We start from the raw sequence: 16463 nt of genomic DNA on the forward strand, positions 1-16463 counted from the left end.
TACGGTCATAGGTAAATCACGCTTGGGGACTGAGGATCAGCATGAAATTCCTTCGCCGTCAGTCAAGGACTTCTTCAACACAAGAGAGATGGTCAATCAATAAGCATGTAATTTGCAAGGGAAAATCAAACTGAAGAAGAAGCCGCTTCAACGCACGCTATCTCCTGAAGAAGCCGCTTCAACGCTCCCTCTTGAAGCCGCTTCAATTCTCTCTCGAAAAGCCGCTTCAACGCACGCTCTCTCCTAAAGCTACTTCAACGCTCTCTCCAGAAGCCGCTTCAACGCACGCTCTCTCCTGAAGAAGCCGCTTCAACGCTCTCTCCTGAAGAATTCGCTTCAACGCTCTCTCATGAAGCCGCTTCAATGCTCTCTCCAGAAGAATCCGCTTCAACGCACGCTCTCTCCTGAAGCCGCTTCAATGCACGCTCTATTTTCGAGAAGCCGCTTCAACGCACGCTCTCTCCTGAAGAAGTCGCTTCAACGCACGCTCTCTCCTGAAGCTTCTTCAACGCTCTCTCCATAAAAAGCCGCTTCAACGCTCTCTCTCGAACCTGCTTCAACACTCTCCCCCGAAGCAGCTTCAGCGCTCTCTACACTCCTACCTTACCATCAAATGCAATGGAAGTACGTCTTTCAAGAGAAAATAAGCTCGGGATAATTACACCTGGGGACTGCCAGGATGCCTTCACGTCCCTCAAAATTAGAAAACACTAAACCCATTATGTAAGAACTCTAAGAAATCACGCAATTATTCACTGTTTCATCATTTGATTTTCTTATAGAGTTCCCACTGATGTCTAGAATCATAACCTCGCCAACTCAGACCAGCCGGGTAAAGTGGCGAGGCGCCTAGCATGATACAACAAAGAGGTCACTTTCAACTCAAAACAGAAGTCACCCCAGTCTATAACACTTCAAAACAAAGCAATTTCTAGCATGGTAAGAAACGCTTCTGAAAAGATGCAGGAACCATTTCTGGCATTATCACTATCAAGGCATTACTAAGATAGATACTTGTACTACATGACAAGACAAAGGCCGAGATAACCGAAAGGAACTATTCAGTTACTCAATCAGCAACATAACACAGATGAGCAACTGAGATTAATCCTAGAAGGACAAAAAAGAAGGTATGGACAAAATGATACAACAGGATTCAACACATTTTACCTACTATTTTCAGGGTATACTTGACATATCGCATCAGTAAGAAGGATTGCCGCTTCTTTTGGCTGTCCTGTTTTCCAAACCTTAAAATCAGGGGTAAAGAAATGCTTGCTTTTCCACATTTTGAGCAAACTCATTGAGAACGGTCCCTGACTTTTACCAGAAGGATCTAGATAATGCCATATCGAACTTTCAGGGTTCTCGAGAATTAAGTTTCCACAAGCATCTCCATCTTCGTTGGCTAAATCAATCACCATAACGTCCACCTTATCCTGGCGTTTGTTCATAATTAGGGTGTTTCTTTCATTGTTTCTCTGCTTGGCATCCTCTATTGATGCTTGCTGCTCAATGTCATTGGACCGAGATTGTTTCTGCTCTTCCTCGACAACATCAACTTCCAATTTAGTACAGTTTACAGAAACAGATGCTGCAGCTACGAACAAACAAGAAAAAAATCCATTAGTCAATGACTCCAAACAGACATAGGCATCATAAAACAAATAATAGAATTAATCCACCAGAGTCTCGTGTTTCGAATTACAGCAACTAAGACGCATTTTCGAGTTTCTTTCTAATTCATTTCCAGGAGATGATCACTTCTAAATTTTCGTCTGGTAGAATCTGAAAGGAAATAAATCTGGATGTTTTAAAGAAAGGTTTGCAAGTAAGTTGGATAAGCTATGAATTCACCCACCTTTTACTTTCTCACCCACGCTGCCATAAACAGTTCCCCCATTTCGAACTTCATTCCCAGTGAAATCTAGTTTAGCAACAACATTTCTACTCATGCCATCTAGACATAGAAGATAAGATTACTTAAATAAATAAAAATAACACGAAAATACTACAGAATTCCATGTTGAAACGAACTTCCTGCTCCAAAGAAATCTATGGTTGACTTAAATTGTGCACACAAGTTAAAAGTCAAATGTAATAAAGATCAAATTCATTTACCTTTTAAGTCATGAGACATTCCGGCAGCAATGTTTCCCCCATCTTGGACTTCATTTATAATTATATTTGATTCAACAACTGCATAAGTAATACTTTTTCTCTTGCTACCGCGACCTGGAAAACAAGAATGACAGTATAGTTATGCAGTTGGCAAAGCATGAAAATGCCACAGGTACAGTGGTTCTAGTAATGAAGGTGCGCAACTTCCATAAGTACACTTCCTCAATTTGAGATATCAATGGTAATCAGAGAGCAAGACTGCCTTTCAATCTATAATGAGTTCCTCAATAGCAGCTCACACATCAAAAAAGAAATCAAGTTAATAACTTGCCCTAGATACACACCTGCAGCTGACTTCAGCTCTGATATGCTTGCATTTAATGCAAAAGAAAGCAAATTTCCAAAATAAGTATTTTAGGTGCACATCTACGAGTACTCAAGATTTCATCTTTGAGACAGTGCTGAGTTAGCATTAATATAATTCTCTGGTTCTGACAAAGAAATTTAGGGTTATAAATTCTACGTCACTAATCTGGCATGTAAAGCTGACAAATATGCTTAATATCTGCATTTGTATTGATTGTTAAGAAAAGGATTTGTCCAAACGGCCAAAGAAGTTCTTTGTAAGACTGAACAGGATGATATTATCAAAAACATTTACGCAACAGGATATCAGGGCACCTGCAGGTATAATTTCTCCATCTTTAGGACTAGAAGAGGTTTCTTTTCTTGCCACGTCATCAAGAGATTCTGAATCCCTGGAAAGGATTGATCTTGGTGAATCATCGGTGTTTGGGTTTTCATCTCCAGGCAACTCAACAGGAGGCTCAACCTCGATTTCATCAGCAATTACTAGTGGAACTTCTTGTATCAATCTTTCCCTTTCAGATGGTGACTGAAGTAGCGTCCTCCTCTCAAGGTACTCGCAGAGCGTAGGATCTCCAGCAAGTCAAGGTAACGTAACGTCACATACAAGAAAAATCATAACACCTAAGTTCTAACATGCTGCTCCATATAAATCATGACACTCAGTGAGGAAAATAATATACTAATAGGCAAGACATAAGAGATCTACCTCATGAATAGTATAGTTATATGCAACTAGAAATAAAAGCTATAATGGAGATGGAGAGTGGGTGAGAGCACAATTCCACTTGTGTCATCAACAGTTTCGTAGATTACATTAAAGTAACACTCTCATGAAGGATATTCTCTGCGCCATCCCTTCTCATTTGCTCGATCAATGAGATTTTGTAACAGGGCAAGCTCTCTTTCGATCCACTGAAAACAATTTGTTCATGAGAGAAAAGCAACATGCAGAATGGCATAAGCAGTGCAACATAAAAGTTCTAAAAAAAATGGTGAAATCTAAAATTCGACTATTTATGAAAATTTATAGCCACGGATGAGTTTTATTCATTGACACTATAGACCTCTTTCAAAACCTGTTTGAGTGAATCAAGCAATTTTTCTTTTTTCGTTGTATATTCAGTATTTATACTTTATATCCTGTCATTCAGTTTAAGTGTTCTCAAGGCTCAAGCATACTACTATTTTATACCATATCACGAAGAAAAATAAACCTCCTACACAAGCAGGACCATCATAGTTACTAAGTGAGTCCTGACCAACGAACGGGCTCAAACGAAGATGGAGAAAGGTATCGCCATATTTTAATTTTTTTTATAAGGTTCAAAAAAGCTTACATGATATGTAATATCTTCGTGCAGAACTCTGGCCTTCCCCTCAAGATCCCACTAACAAAAAGCAAATAAGGAGAAAACTGTAAAGATTTGATCAGCAGACACTTAACAAAATACATGAAAAGTAGAAGGTTTTCGGTGTGAGATATCTTGTATCAGTTGCAATTACCACGACACTTATATGGCTCCCTATATGTAGCACGTCTATTAAATTCACTCAACAGCAGTCAGATGGAAAAATAATCTAGTCAAGGGCCAGGATTTCTAAGCAATTCAGATTCACACGACTGGAGCAGGAACTGAAGGTGAATAATTAACATATAATCTAGCACATGTATTAAACGTATAAACTAAACTGATTGCTTTGTTAAGATCTTTTTGAAAAAATTGTGACTTCGTGGTTAGGAATTTATGCAGGGTAATTACTATTTTCGGAATTTCATAAGCAAATAACTTTAACAAAAGACACGAGTGAAGTTAAAACTTACAGTAGTGGGCCTCTTCACCTGACCATCTTTCACACGCTGGCGTAAGTCCTCGCACTCTTCCTGCAAACACATAAAAGCAAGTTGACAAGAAAATTGAACAAGAAGTGATCTCTTGTGAGGTGAAAATACGTCCACCAAACGATCTTTTTGGGCCATATTATCACCTTGAGTTTTCTTTGTTCAGGTCTAACTAGACAAGTCCTTATGCAGTGTTTCTCTCAGAAAATTAATTAGAGATAACTCTTAAGTCAACTAAATTTCGAACTAGTTCCATAAGAGTCTGGCCAGTGAAATTCTACTTGCGAACTAAGTTAAGCGATCTCTCGGAGAACAGATCTACAATCAGTAGACCATGAGATCCAACCAACTCGGCGGTCTGACAACGATGTAAATATAATAAAAACATCAGTTGTTCTGTACTGTCATCTGGCCCAACAGAATCAGTACAGTTATAGTTTTAATGTGGCAGGGAAAAAGCAGCTTTACCTCAGTGAAATCATCATCTGACAGCATGCGTATCTGGACACCGTCACTCATACTTGAGAGTTGCAAGATAATCTCTGTATTACTCTCACCCGCCTCCGAAACCTTCTGTATCCCTGAGTTACAGCAAATATCGTATCAGCATTATCATATAATGGCATATACATATCTGTTCGCAATAGAATGTAAACTTCTAAGAGGGGATTGTCTAGCTGGTGAAAGTTCAATCCAATTACCCAGCAGAACATCTACTTGATTTTATTGCACTACTGACTAACATTATGACTGGCATAAATCTCAGATATCCATACAGCATTTCAGTGTACCCACAGTATATCCTACAAATGAAACTCACTGCCTGACCAAAATATTGCGACGGGCAAACAGACCAACCTCTCACCTATTGAAAAATGCAACATACTATCACTAGGTATCTAATTCACCCGAGACACAAAATTGTAACATCTTACTAGATACATTATGTATGGAGATACACTGCTGAGATATAATATACTACACTGATGGCAGAATTTGATTTCATTTGCCATAGAACGTACCCTATCATATTAGTGATGCAATTAGCGATACTTCGAGGCATAGTTTCAGCAGAAGAGAGAGTAAAGCAATGCATAAGCAAACAATAGTCTAATATCAGAACCTACCAGTAACTTGCAGAAGCTGGTGAGAATTTTTTTGGAGGTAATCATTAGGGTCACTTTTGACCCTAACAAAGCTTCCAACCACTTTGCCATCAAAAGTATCAAGCTTTTTTAATAGATCCTGAACTAAGCTCCTTTTCAAATAAACCAACTTGATGTTTTGAGTTACTATAGAAGCAAAACAGCTACGCGGAGCCAATTTAATTTTAACTGTCCCATTTGTCTTGTCCTTGTCCACGCCGATCCTTCTTTGCCTTTTGCAAGAATTTGAAGCACCTTCACCCTCTTCTGAGTTATCACTCAACTCATCCTCCTCTGATGAATCCTGGTTATCACGTAAATGTGGTTCCAACAAGTCACGAATTTTAGTTCGGTTCACTGTCCTCTTCCCTAAAAGAGAAAGGAGCCTTTCATCGCATATAACCCTCTTCTTCTTTTCTCGATCAGTGAGTCTGTTATTGGTGATATATTCGTTGACAATTTTGACCAAATCAAAAAGAGAAAAAGACTGGCTTGGATCCTTGCCAACGGATGTAAGAAAATCTATGAGAGGCTTCGATCCCCACCCGATAAACACTTTTTTCTTTTTCATTTTTCTTTTCATCGACTTCAGTGCAGGATGTGGAATCCCATTGGATGGAACTATTGCCAGTGTTAGATCCTCCTCATTTTCTTCAAAATCCGATAACAATTCATCCTCCTTATCACATATAAAGAGTTTATCTGAATCAATTTTTTTTCTGCAGCCCTCTCTTTTATTGCCCTTGTAGCCCTCTTTTTTATTTCCCTTGCCCTTATGCAATAATCTGTCAGCAGTATAGAGATCTTCTAAAGTTACGCCTTCCTCGTCTTTTATTAGATCCCAGTATTCCTTGAACAGGCCCTCATATGTTTCCCTGTCCTTAAAATCTATCTTGCCCTGCAAATATAGCTGGAATTAATATGACTAAACATAACAGACAAGGTTTACCAATCAATATGCTGAAAGACGGTGTAGGTTTGTCAAAATTTAATCAAAGCACGCTTAGGAAAGCAATCATACCCCATCAGAGTCGACCTCAACATTTTCTTCTATTAATAGAAGAAGCTTTAAGCAATCACCACAGAAGCTCTTTTTTGCTCTGAAATTCGCAAACTCCACACCTTTAACACAGCGTTTGCATACAGCTTTCGGACAGGAAATGCAATGAAATTCTGGACCTCCACCACAATTGAAGCAGCGATGCCAGTCTACCAGAATCGAGAATTAAATTGACAATTTAGAATGACGCTAAGTATGAAACAGGAAACAATTGCCGCACTAGAAACGTGAGCTGGAAACAGATCTACTAAGCACACATGATATCCGAAATACAGCTTAGACCAACCATCTAAACTTTATTGGTCTACCAGAAAGATCCCAACATTGGCTTATCTCTTTATTTTATTTCACTCCATTTCTCACAGCTCCTAAAATTACATAACTGCAACGGAAACATAAAAAAAGATATTTTCAGGATCCCACTAATGAGACCCGTACAATGACAACCTTCGAGAAGCTGAGCTACACATCTATATGATATATCAATGTTCAGAACTTGAAATATCATGATGTTAGAACACTGTAAGAGCCACTCTACCTATCTGTTTATGGATATGCATGTACAGAATGTACAGAACTTGGACCAAAAACAAAAAAGTGAGCGCAATGGTGAGTGTCTTACTACAAATCCAAGGCTCCCCTGTTTCCGGTTCTAAAGGATCCTTTCCAACACACTCAGAGTGATAAGCTTTATGACAATCCCTGCAAAACAGCACCAAAGGAGCGAAGTCAGGTACAAATACCAGCTTAACAATAACATACTACTTGGCGCATGGCTAGAATACAAGTCATAAAGTAGAGACATTTTACCCTATTGAAATGGAAATAAAAGGATTCCAATAATTAACCGTGTCAGCATGTAACTGGGAATTTCTGGCTTTGACACAGGATGCTTCACGTTGTGGTTTCTAACCTCTTGAACCACAATTATTATACACAAACAAGGATTGCAAATTTCAACAATGAGATAAAAACAGCACTTTCAACATAATTTTGAGACTTCAGTAAAAAAAAATCATTTACGATTTCCGTAAAATACTTCTTATAGACTTGAAGACCAAAGCAAACTTCATTACAAAACTCAATCTATTTGAGTTCATTCATGATAACTGATTGTGCTGGCCGCCAATTTCTTAATTATTAGTAATTAAAAAGAAAAAAAAATCAGGATCCCAAATTAAAAGCTAATTACTGACATTAATCACTAATCAGTATTAATCAAGATAATTCTTAACACATGGATGTCATGCATGCATGAAATTAATTAAAACAAATAAAAAAAAGTTTGTCAGAATACAAAGCAAGAATACAAGAAGCAGAGTTCCTGGATATATCAACAACTCAGCACTTCCAAAAACCCTTTCTTCAACAGTAAACCACACAAACACTTAACGTGCTACCCTAGATGGAAAATTAAATTACCCCTTGTACCCGTATAAATGTCCCCCCAAAAAATACACCATGGAAGGGAGAGAAAGTGAAAGCTGAAAAAGAAGAGGAATACAGAGTGAAAGAATTACTTGTGGTCACAGACGAGAAGTAATCCACCATCTTTACAATGAAAACACCAATCTTCTGCTACTTTCTCTTCATTGTTTTCCTCACCAGTCTCAGTATTCTCCATCTTCAGTACTCAATAACAATGTTTGATTTTAATTATGCCTTCTTTTCTTTTTTTTCAAGTTCAGTTTTCTAATGCAAAACCCCCTCTGATTTTGAGCTTCAATACACTAATAAATAAAAGGGCATCCCAAAATCAAAGGACAAAAGAGCTTAAGTTAGAAATCTTTTGATCAGAGAGATTGTTTATCAAACTTTAATTCCTGATAATAAACCCATTAGCTAGAGTGAAAGTACTCAAAGTCAAAGATGACTCTTTTTTTAAAAAATGAAATAAAACTGAAATGATCTCAGAGAAATAAGGAATGTAGTAGAGAAAAATTGCAGGATTAGTGAAAGTTTGGAATCCAAAGATCTTGCTTTCTCAAGTTGGGAATGAGCGTGAAGTAGGTAGTGAGAGAGGTTTTAATGAGGGCTGATGCTGATAGGAACTGAAGCTGTTGGTACTGAATTTACTGACATATTTATAGCTGTTTTTTAGTTTCATAGTCTTGGACTCTGTGTGAGTTGGAGACTTCGAGAGTTTGGAAATGAGATTAGTGTTGGGGCCATCATCATTTTGACATGACAGAACCTAAAAAATTCACATTTGGAGATCAGATTGTGTTTTAGGGCAAACATAAACTAGTTTTGTACTTGTTGACAGACTCCAAAAATACGCATCTAATACGAGAGAGAGTAGTAATAAGTGTTTATACAATGATCTCACTTTTATTATTGGGTCTATAAATGGAACTCTAACTATGGCTATGTCTTGAGTTCGCTTAGTGAGTGAGTGTCCTTATTTGTAATTAGAATCAGAAAGAGCTGTCTATTCAATTTTCACAGAAAAAAGAAAAAGTGCATCAGTTCCCGTATTGTTGAGGTGGCGCACTGTTTAGAAACTAACGACTACTTTATCTTAAACACACGTGTTTCACACAACACATTTCATTCAAGGGCAAATTAATAAAGTGTCCTGCTTCAAATCATATACTTAATAAATCGGCCAAGCTTTTAAATTCTTTTAGAAACTGGCCTTTCTGTTAGAGTTGACACCTGGGCCCACCAGATCGGTCAGCTGCGTTGAATAAGTCAAACTCGGTGGGAGAATTTATGACTGTGCCCTTGCCCATTTAAAGACCCGTGTGGTGTAATCTCTCACCACACTTTCTCTTTCTCCCTCGTTCTCTTTCTCCCTCGTTCTGAAACTAGGGTTAGGTATTGAAGCTGTTTGAAAAGAAAAAGAAAACTGATGTTATTGAAGTTGTTTTTGCTGAAGACATAGATGTTAGCAGAAAGACCAGAGTGTATTTGGAAGAAAAGTTCTACATATTTAGGGATTCAGAGATAGTGGTGATACAGTGAAGATGAGGTACAAACCGGGATTGAAACAGTCTGAATCAAGGTAAGATTAACGAAACCCGTGACTTAATATATGATGAAAATCATTGTATTGATAGTTAATTAATTTAATTGATCGATTGATTTTTAGGGTTTCTGTTTTTTTTCCTTTGTAATTAGGGTTTATTTGAAACCAAATTTTTATTGTTTAATTGGGGTTTAATTTTCGTGATTGGGTGTTTGATTTTAAGTAATATTGCTTAATTAGGTTTTCATTGGGTTTTCATAGGTTTATATCTGATTTTGTTTCATTTGTGTTGCAGTCAGTTCAAATTTAGGAATATCAGTGTATATGCGGAGCCAAAGAATGAGACTTTGGTATTTCCTGATTGCCATAGAGATGAAACAGACTTGATGACACTTAAGTATATGGTGTATAAGGGTTTGCCTATGGATGTTAAAGAGAAGTTTAATTTATATTGGTTTAAGGAAGAATGTCTGCCACTGCCATTGTTAAACAATGATGATTTTGATAATTTTTGGGAGGATTCTTTTGTAAATGAGGATGGATGTATATGTTTGTGGATGGGGATGAAAGACACAGTGTTTGGGACTCCAAAGACTACACCAAAGAAGAAGACAGTTAGTAAGGGAACCACCCCTAGAAGATCCCCAAGGCTAAATAGTGTGGATAAATCAGTTGAAGGTGCATCAAGAAAGCTGAGTTTCATGGATGTGCCCATGTCCAAACATTCTCAGGCTAGTAGCAGTGGTTGCAGTCAGTCAAAAGCTACAAATGAAGTTAAGTTTGTTGAAGATGTGGACAATATTCAGCTGGAAAACACCAAAGAAGATGAATGTCACCCAATTGAGAATCCAGAAGCTCCTCCAGTATATGACAGTGATGAAGACATTGAGTATGGGTCAGATGAAGAAGAACAAGAAGAAAGAAGAAGAAGAAGAAGAAGAAGAAGAAAGAAGAAGAGAAGAAGGAGAAAAAGAAGGCAAAGAAAAAGGTATATTTCATTTATAACTGATTTCATTTATTATAATTTGTAACTTATTATATGGTACTGATGTTGATCTTGAATGTGAAGGTAAGGATGTGGATGAAAGACCTGCTTACATGGATGACTTTGATGATGATTTTGGTCAGTACATGAAGGGTGAGCATGATGTAGATCTTTTCCCTGAAGAAGAAGTTTTTACTCCAGTAGATCCTAGCAAAATGGAGGTAAAAACTAGATTTGCAAATAAGGAAGCATTTAAGAAACATCTCAGGGGTTATTGTGTTCTTAATAAGTGTCAATATATTTTGGATAGAAGTGCTCCCTCTAGAATTAAGGCTGAGTGTAGGTTTAAAACAGAACATGATTGTCCTTGGTTTGTGTATGCTAGCAAGAAAGAGGGTGAGAAGACTTTTGTTCTTAGGAAAGTGAATTTGGAACATAAGTGTGAAGGGGATCCCCAAAATAGGAATAGATCTGCTGATCCTCATTTTGTAAAGGATTTTGTTCTTGATCAGATGAAGAATAAGCCTAAAAAAGTTGTTCCAGACCCTTATAAAATCAAGGAAGACTTCTTAGCTGAAAAGAGAGTAAATATACCATATCAGTGTGCATGGAAGGCTAGGAATCTAGTTTTAGAGTCATTATATGGGAACTATAAAGAAAGTTACAATGAAGTACCAGCATTCTGCAAGATGTTTACAAAATGCAATGATGGGTCTGTTGCTAAGTTCACTTTTGACACAGTGAATAACACCTTTGAAAGCATGACACTCTCATTTGAACCTGCAATGAGGGGTTGGCGAAAAGCATGCAGGGGAGTTATAGGGCTTGATGCCTGCCATCTAACAGGGGAATATGGGGGAGTATTGATGGCTGCAACTGCACTTGATGGACAGAATGGGTTAGTAATGTTAGGAATTATGGTATGCAGAGCTGAAACAAAGGAAAATTGGATCATTTTTTTGAAGCATTTGAAGGATGCAATAGCACATCCAGTGAAAGTGGCTTTCATTTCAGATAGGCAAAAAGGTTTATTGGAAGCTGTTGGTATAGTGTTCCCTGGCCATCACCACAGATACTGTTGGAGGTAACTTTCTTGTCTAACTTTGTTTCTTGTTTCTTTTGTTTGTCAGATCAGATAAAGTCCTTATGTTAATTGCAATGTGTTAAAATGCAGACATTTATACAAAAATTTCAAGAAGGATTACAAGGGTCTTGAATTATACAGTTCTTTATGGAATGCAGCAAAAGCATACAAAGAAAAGCATTTTCAGGTTTGACAGTTCACAACAGTTCTTTGTTATTGGTTTTATGCACTATTTGACAGTCAAGTTAGCTAGTTTTTGATTGGCTGTGCAGGAACATTTTGACAATATTGTGAAACAGAGTGCTGCAGCTGGTGCTTATCTCAGTAGAGAAGATCCTGCTACATGGTCCAGGGCCTTTTTTAACCCTATTCACTGTTGTGAACATATGAACAACAATTTTTCAGAGTCTTTTAACAATATGATCAACAAGATGAGAAATAAACCAATTATAATGATAGGAATAATGTATGCTAACTTAGTGATGGGTACATGGTACAATAGGAGGACTGAATCTGCATCATGGGTAGATGGTAATTTGGTTCCTACTGCTGTTACATTGATTAAGAAAATGTTGGAATTTGTGACTGACTATGGTGTTGACCCTTGTGTGGCTGGAGAGTTATATATGGTGACTAGTCCAAAGAATTCTGTGTTCACAGTGAACATACTTGCCAAGACTTGCTCTTGTTTGCAGTGGCAGTTGAGGGGGTTCCCCTGTATGCATGCAGTGAGTGCATTGCATAGCATAAGGCCACAATGGAGAAAGTAAGATTTCTCTTTTTTTAAATCTGTACCTTGTCTCAGAACTTATTTATGCAATTTCTAGGCCTTAAATGTATCTAGCACTAACCTTTACATACTCTGCTTGAGCAGGTACTGCAGTGATTACTATTCAGTGGAGAACTATAAGGCCACATATGCACCAACTTTTGCACCACTAGATGATAAAAGTGAATGGGTCCAGGTACTTTTTCTTCTTAAATTTGTAACTATATGCCCTATTTATATTCTCAACTACATTAAATAAGTGCATTTGTTCTTGCAGCCAAACATGAACAAGAAGATCTTGAACCCTCCTCACAGTAGGAAACCAGGAAGACCCAAGAGCAAGAGGGTAAGAAGTTATGATGAACCTCGTGTTGAGAAGACAAAAAGGAGGTGTGGGAAATGTGGAAATGTTACTAACCACAACAAAAGAACATGTGCTGGTGGTGAAGTGGGATCTAATCCAACTGCAAAGAGGCAAAGGACTGAATGTGATGCACAAAGCTTCACCTTCAGCAACATAGAGCCAAGTCAGACCACCGGAGTTAGGGGTGCAGCTAAGTCAAACAAGAAGAAGATAACGGCATCATTTGTTGGTGAATGTTTTACAGGGCCTGGCAGTCAGCCTTTGGCAACACCATCTTCTACTCCAGCTTCCACAACACCTATGAGTCTGCCATCTATAGCACCATCTTCTACTCCACCCTCTACAATAAATAACCTTTATCAGAACTTCTTTGGCATTGGATCTGTATCTCAGAATATAAAACAAGGAAAGGGAAGGGGAAATGGAAAGGCTAAGAAGAAATGATTTGAGATCCGTTTTCTGATTTTTTGTGTTTAAGAAGACAATATTTTTTTCTTTTGTAGACTTGAATTAATGCTGAATCAAAAGTGGATGGTTGTTTATTAGTACATTTGCAGGTTACATTTTCAGATTGTTGAGTTCCTTACATATAGCATTAAGTTGTAAACTTGAATGCATAATTCTGTTTTTTGCAGCAATGAAGACTTCATCTGAGACCCATTTAAAACCGTCACAATCTGTACAAGTGAGGTATGCTATGTTCTTGTTGTGTTCATTCTTGCAAAATTTCATCTCCATTTTTGATTTGCAGTGATCTTTGTTGCAGGTTTGATTTTGCAGTGGGCAGTTTTTGAAGCAATGACCAGATTCTCCGCAAGCGTAACAACCATTCTATACTGGTAATTTCACCATCTTGCATTTGACAGGATCGATGGCATCGTCAAACCATTCAAAGTACTGACAGGTTGGAATTGAACACTTCAAAAACATTTTTTCGTTTGTTTCTTTTGCTTTTGAACACAATAGTTGCCTTATACCATTACATGGTATATATTTGCACCTGGAATAAATCCAAGGACATACCTTTGGATCATGAATTCCCTGTGCACAGATAGAACATGAAATTAGGGGTTGTTTTAATCTTAATCTTACCTTGCTGCTGCTACTGCTGCCTGGAGAGTTTACTTCATGTTGGCTCATGTCTTATTTATTTTTATTTTTTTGATCTGTTGAGTATGACAAATACTATGGTTCTTCTCTGCAGGGCCTAATTTATATGAATGAAGCTGAATCTGACCGTTACAAATCCAACCGTTACAAATCCGACCGTTGCAATGAGTCACCGAGTTGACTCGATACTGGTTTGGTTACGAACTCAGACGAGGGTTAAGTCGTCTTTTACCTAGCAGGTTAACTGCCACGTAGCCAGTTAACTACCTAAATCCGTTTTTTGAAAAAAACGGGATGGAAAATGTCAATATCTGCCAGTTTATATAAAGATTCAAAAAAACGGCCAGTTTCTTAAATATGGTTCAAAAAGGTGGTTACTTTATTAAAAAGCCCTTCATTCAACCTAATGTCAAATTTTAGGGCAACTTTCTCTTTATGCGTTTCATCAATAGTCATTCTAATTTGGAGTATATTTACTTTATGATAAGCTCCACAAAAAAGAAAAGACATTCAAAAAGAATACACACTCCCAAAGTTGGTACAGCGGTTAAATGCAAGTATACAAACAACACATAAGATGGTGAAGAATGGTGTTTAGGATTTTTATCCAGCCATTTTGATGTCTTTAGATTAAGTTAAGCCGGTAGTTTTGGTTAAATTTGTTTTAGTGTTCGTTTCAATCTCTATTATTTGTAGGAAATTTTTATGGTGTTTTTATGAGTGTTTTGTCTTTTTGTTTATCTCTCCTTCTTTTTAGGAGATTTTCTTTACACTTTCATGTTTTTTCTTTGTAATTTCAATGGAAATTTTAGGTGGAAGATCAAGTGTGGTGAATAACATTCAAGACCTTGAGCATATTACTCTCATATTTTTTTGAGAAGATTTTTTTTCAAGAAGTAAAAACTCTATCAAAATGGTTGGATTACAATCCCAAAACCATTATTTCAAATTTTGGATTGCTTGGTATTCTTGTTGGTAGTTCGTTAGTTCTCTTCACGGATTACTCTTTGTTAGTACCTTTTAATAGTATTTCGATCTTTCATCTTGATGTTCTTGATGTCCATGTAATCTCTATTCTATCATGAAAGAAATTTTATGAGATTTATCGAAGGAACACGAAAGAAAGTTAAGCTCCTCGAAGGATGGGGATTTTGGCTAATATGTTGATGTTGGTTAAGAATTCAGTTACCTGAAAATTTCTCCAATGCATTTAAATCCCTTATAACCTATAAAAGAATTGCTTTTAAAACCACGGAGAAACATCATATTGACGCAGATAAGAATACCATTAAGATAACTAACATTCCAGAAAACGACATGGAAGAAACATCTTACAATGCTATATAAATACTTAAATCCTAACTATAAAATGTTGAAAGAGAATTAATTAACTAACAAACCTAAGACTATTACTGCTCATATCCACTTAGATCCCTGAAGATCTGAACAGTCTCCACTAGGCGAAAAATGAGATTTCTTTACCTGCAAAAAATCGCTCGAGAGAACAGCACCAGAGCTAGGTTTTAGGATTGAAGGGGACTAAAAATAATTATAGATTTGGATGGAATAAACTACAGAAATTTTAAAAATAGGGGGACTAAACACTAAAATTTTAAGGATTGAACATACACAAAATTAAGGACTACAAGAAAGAGAAAAACATTTAAGAATGTGAGATCATCCTAATTGGTGAAGGAATCGTAGCTTTTGATCTCATGATTACCATAATTTTCTCCATCATTCTCTTTCACGGGCTAATTAATTTCCATTATGTAGTTATATGTACCTAAAAATGGGTTAGGGTACTTTGAAAGTGTAGATCATGGTTTATGATGGGTTACAGAAGGTTGATTACGAACGGTCATGTTCTAAACCAAGATAATGGTTGTTTGAAGATTGCTTCAGTTACCTGAGAGAGATCAGTATTGGTCCTGAAAAGGGAAACTAAAAGAGAGATCATAGTTCTAAGTTGCGGAGAGTTGCGGTAAAAAAACTATGAAAGAGGCGAAATTTGTAGCTAAATTGTTGTTAGGATGACTGGTTGTTGGTCTGTTTATGGCTGCAAAGTCCTAATCTTAATTTGGTGAGATGAGGATGAAACGATAAGATAAGAATTCCTTCATGGATTGCTAAGGCTAGATTGATAAGTTGAGTCTATCTATCCTACAGAAACAACCTTAGTTATCCCTTTGTTTCCTATTATCTCCACCGACTATTCTTTTTCGCGTGAGTAAAGCTGGATAATCACACATGTCGTAGACCGTCAGACCAAAATCTTAAATATATCTGCACATATTTGTGACTTGATCATCCTTTATGCACGTCGAGTTTATAAATGTGGTGATATTCTCCATCGTCGATGTTGACCTAGGTAGAGGAAAACTCGTGTTTGTACATTGGGACTAGTATGGGTCAGGTGGAAAACATAAAATAGTATAAAATAGTTATGTGTCACGCGTGATACATGAGTTTGGCTAAGGTCGAGCGTTAACCTAGCTTGGTCATTTGTTCATAAAAGGAACAAAGCCATTGCCTGAAAAGGAGAGGGTAACTAGTACACCATCAAATCTTTTATTCGGGAACCTATATGGACGATTCTTGTACAATCTATAAGTTCGACTACGAAAATGTGTTAGAGCATAGCT

General features: G+C 37.1%; 2 protein-coding genes across 6 annotated transcripts; one reads left to right on the forward strand and one right to left on the reverse strand.

The window, feature by feature from the left end:
* Positions 1-961: 961 nt before the first annotated feature.
* On the reverse strand, positions 962-8883 carry LOC113347318 (uncharacterized protein At5g08430-like). 5 transcript variants are annotated; one of them, XM_026590950.1, is made up of 12 exons: positions 8056-8883; positions 7158-7237; positions 6497-6684; positions 5458-6373; positions 4799-4911; positions 4313-4372; positions 3828-3878; positions 3332-3402; positions 2803-3053; positions 2122-2235; positions 1862-1960; positions 962-1594 (listed from the first exon to the last, which is right to left on the reverse strand). In XM_026590950.1, exons 1-12 carry the CDS (start codon positions 8157-8159, stop codon positions 1167-1169), a joined length of 2475 nt encoding a protein of 824 aa, XP_026446735.1. In that variant the 5' UTR covers positions 8160-8883; the 3' UTR covers positions 962-1166. The 5 variants fall into 5 exon arrangements, with proteins under 5 accessions (XP_026446735.1, XP_026446734.1, XP_026446737.1 ...); XM_026590949.1 differs by having other exon boundaries at positions 962-1600; XM_026590953.1 differs by lacking the exon at positions 962-1594 and adding an exon at positions 1709-1788.
* Positions 8884-10468: 1585 nt separating this feature from the next.
* On the forward strand, positions 10469-13337 carry LOC113350822. The gene is made up of 6 exons (XM_026594934.1): positions 10469-10494; positions 10576-11575; positions 11666-11762; positions 11848-12341; positions 12450-12540; positions 12622-13337. The coding sequence occupies exons 2-6, from the start codon at positions 10605-10607 to the stop codon at positions 13150-13152; spliced, it is 2184 nt and encodes a 727-aa protein (XP_026450719.1). The 5' UTR covers positions 10469-10494; positions 10576-10604; the 3' UTR covers positions 13153-13337.
* Positions 13338-16463: the final 3126 nt, after the last annotated feature.

The sequence above is a fragment of the Papaver somniferum genome, chromosome 2 (assembly GCF_003573695.1).
Source record: "Papaver somniferum cultivar HN1 chromosome 2, ASM357369v1, whole genome shotgun sequence".
In the NCBI taxonomy this organism is placed as follows: Eukaryota; Viridiplantae; Streptophyta; class Magnoliopsida; order Ranunculales; family Papaveraceae; genus Papaver; species Papaver somniferum.

Coding starts and splice junctions, on each gene's coding strand:
- LOC113347318 (XM_026590949.1), bottom strand. CDS start 8,159: ATGGAGAATACTGAGACTGGTGAGGAAAACAATGAAGAGAAAGTAGCA. Junction 7,238..8,055: donor CTTCTCGTCTGTGACCACAA/GTAATTCTTTCA, acceptor GCTGTTTTGCAG/GGATTGTCATAAAGCTTATC. Junction 4,373..4,798: donor CAGATGATGATTTCACTGAG/GTAAAGCTGCTT, acceptor ATGTGTTTGCAG/GAAGAGTGCGAGGACTTACG.
- LOC113350822 (XM_026594934.1), top strand. CDS start 10,605: ATGGATGACTTTGATGATGATTTTGGTCAGTACATGAAGGGTGAGCAT. Junction 11,576..11,665: donor CACCACAGATACTGTTGGAG/GTAACTTTCTTG, acceptor GTTAAAATGCAG/ACATTTATACAAAAATTTCA. Junction 11,763..11,847: donor ACAAAGAAAAGCATTTTCAG/GTTTGACAGTTC, acceptor TTGGCTGTGCAG/GAACATTTTGACAATATTGT.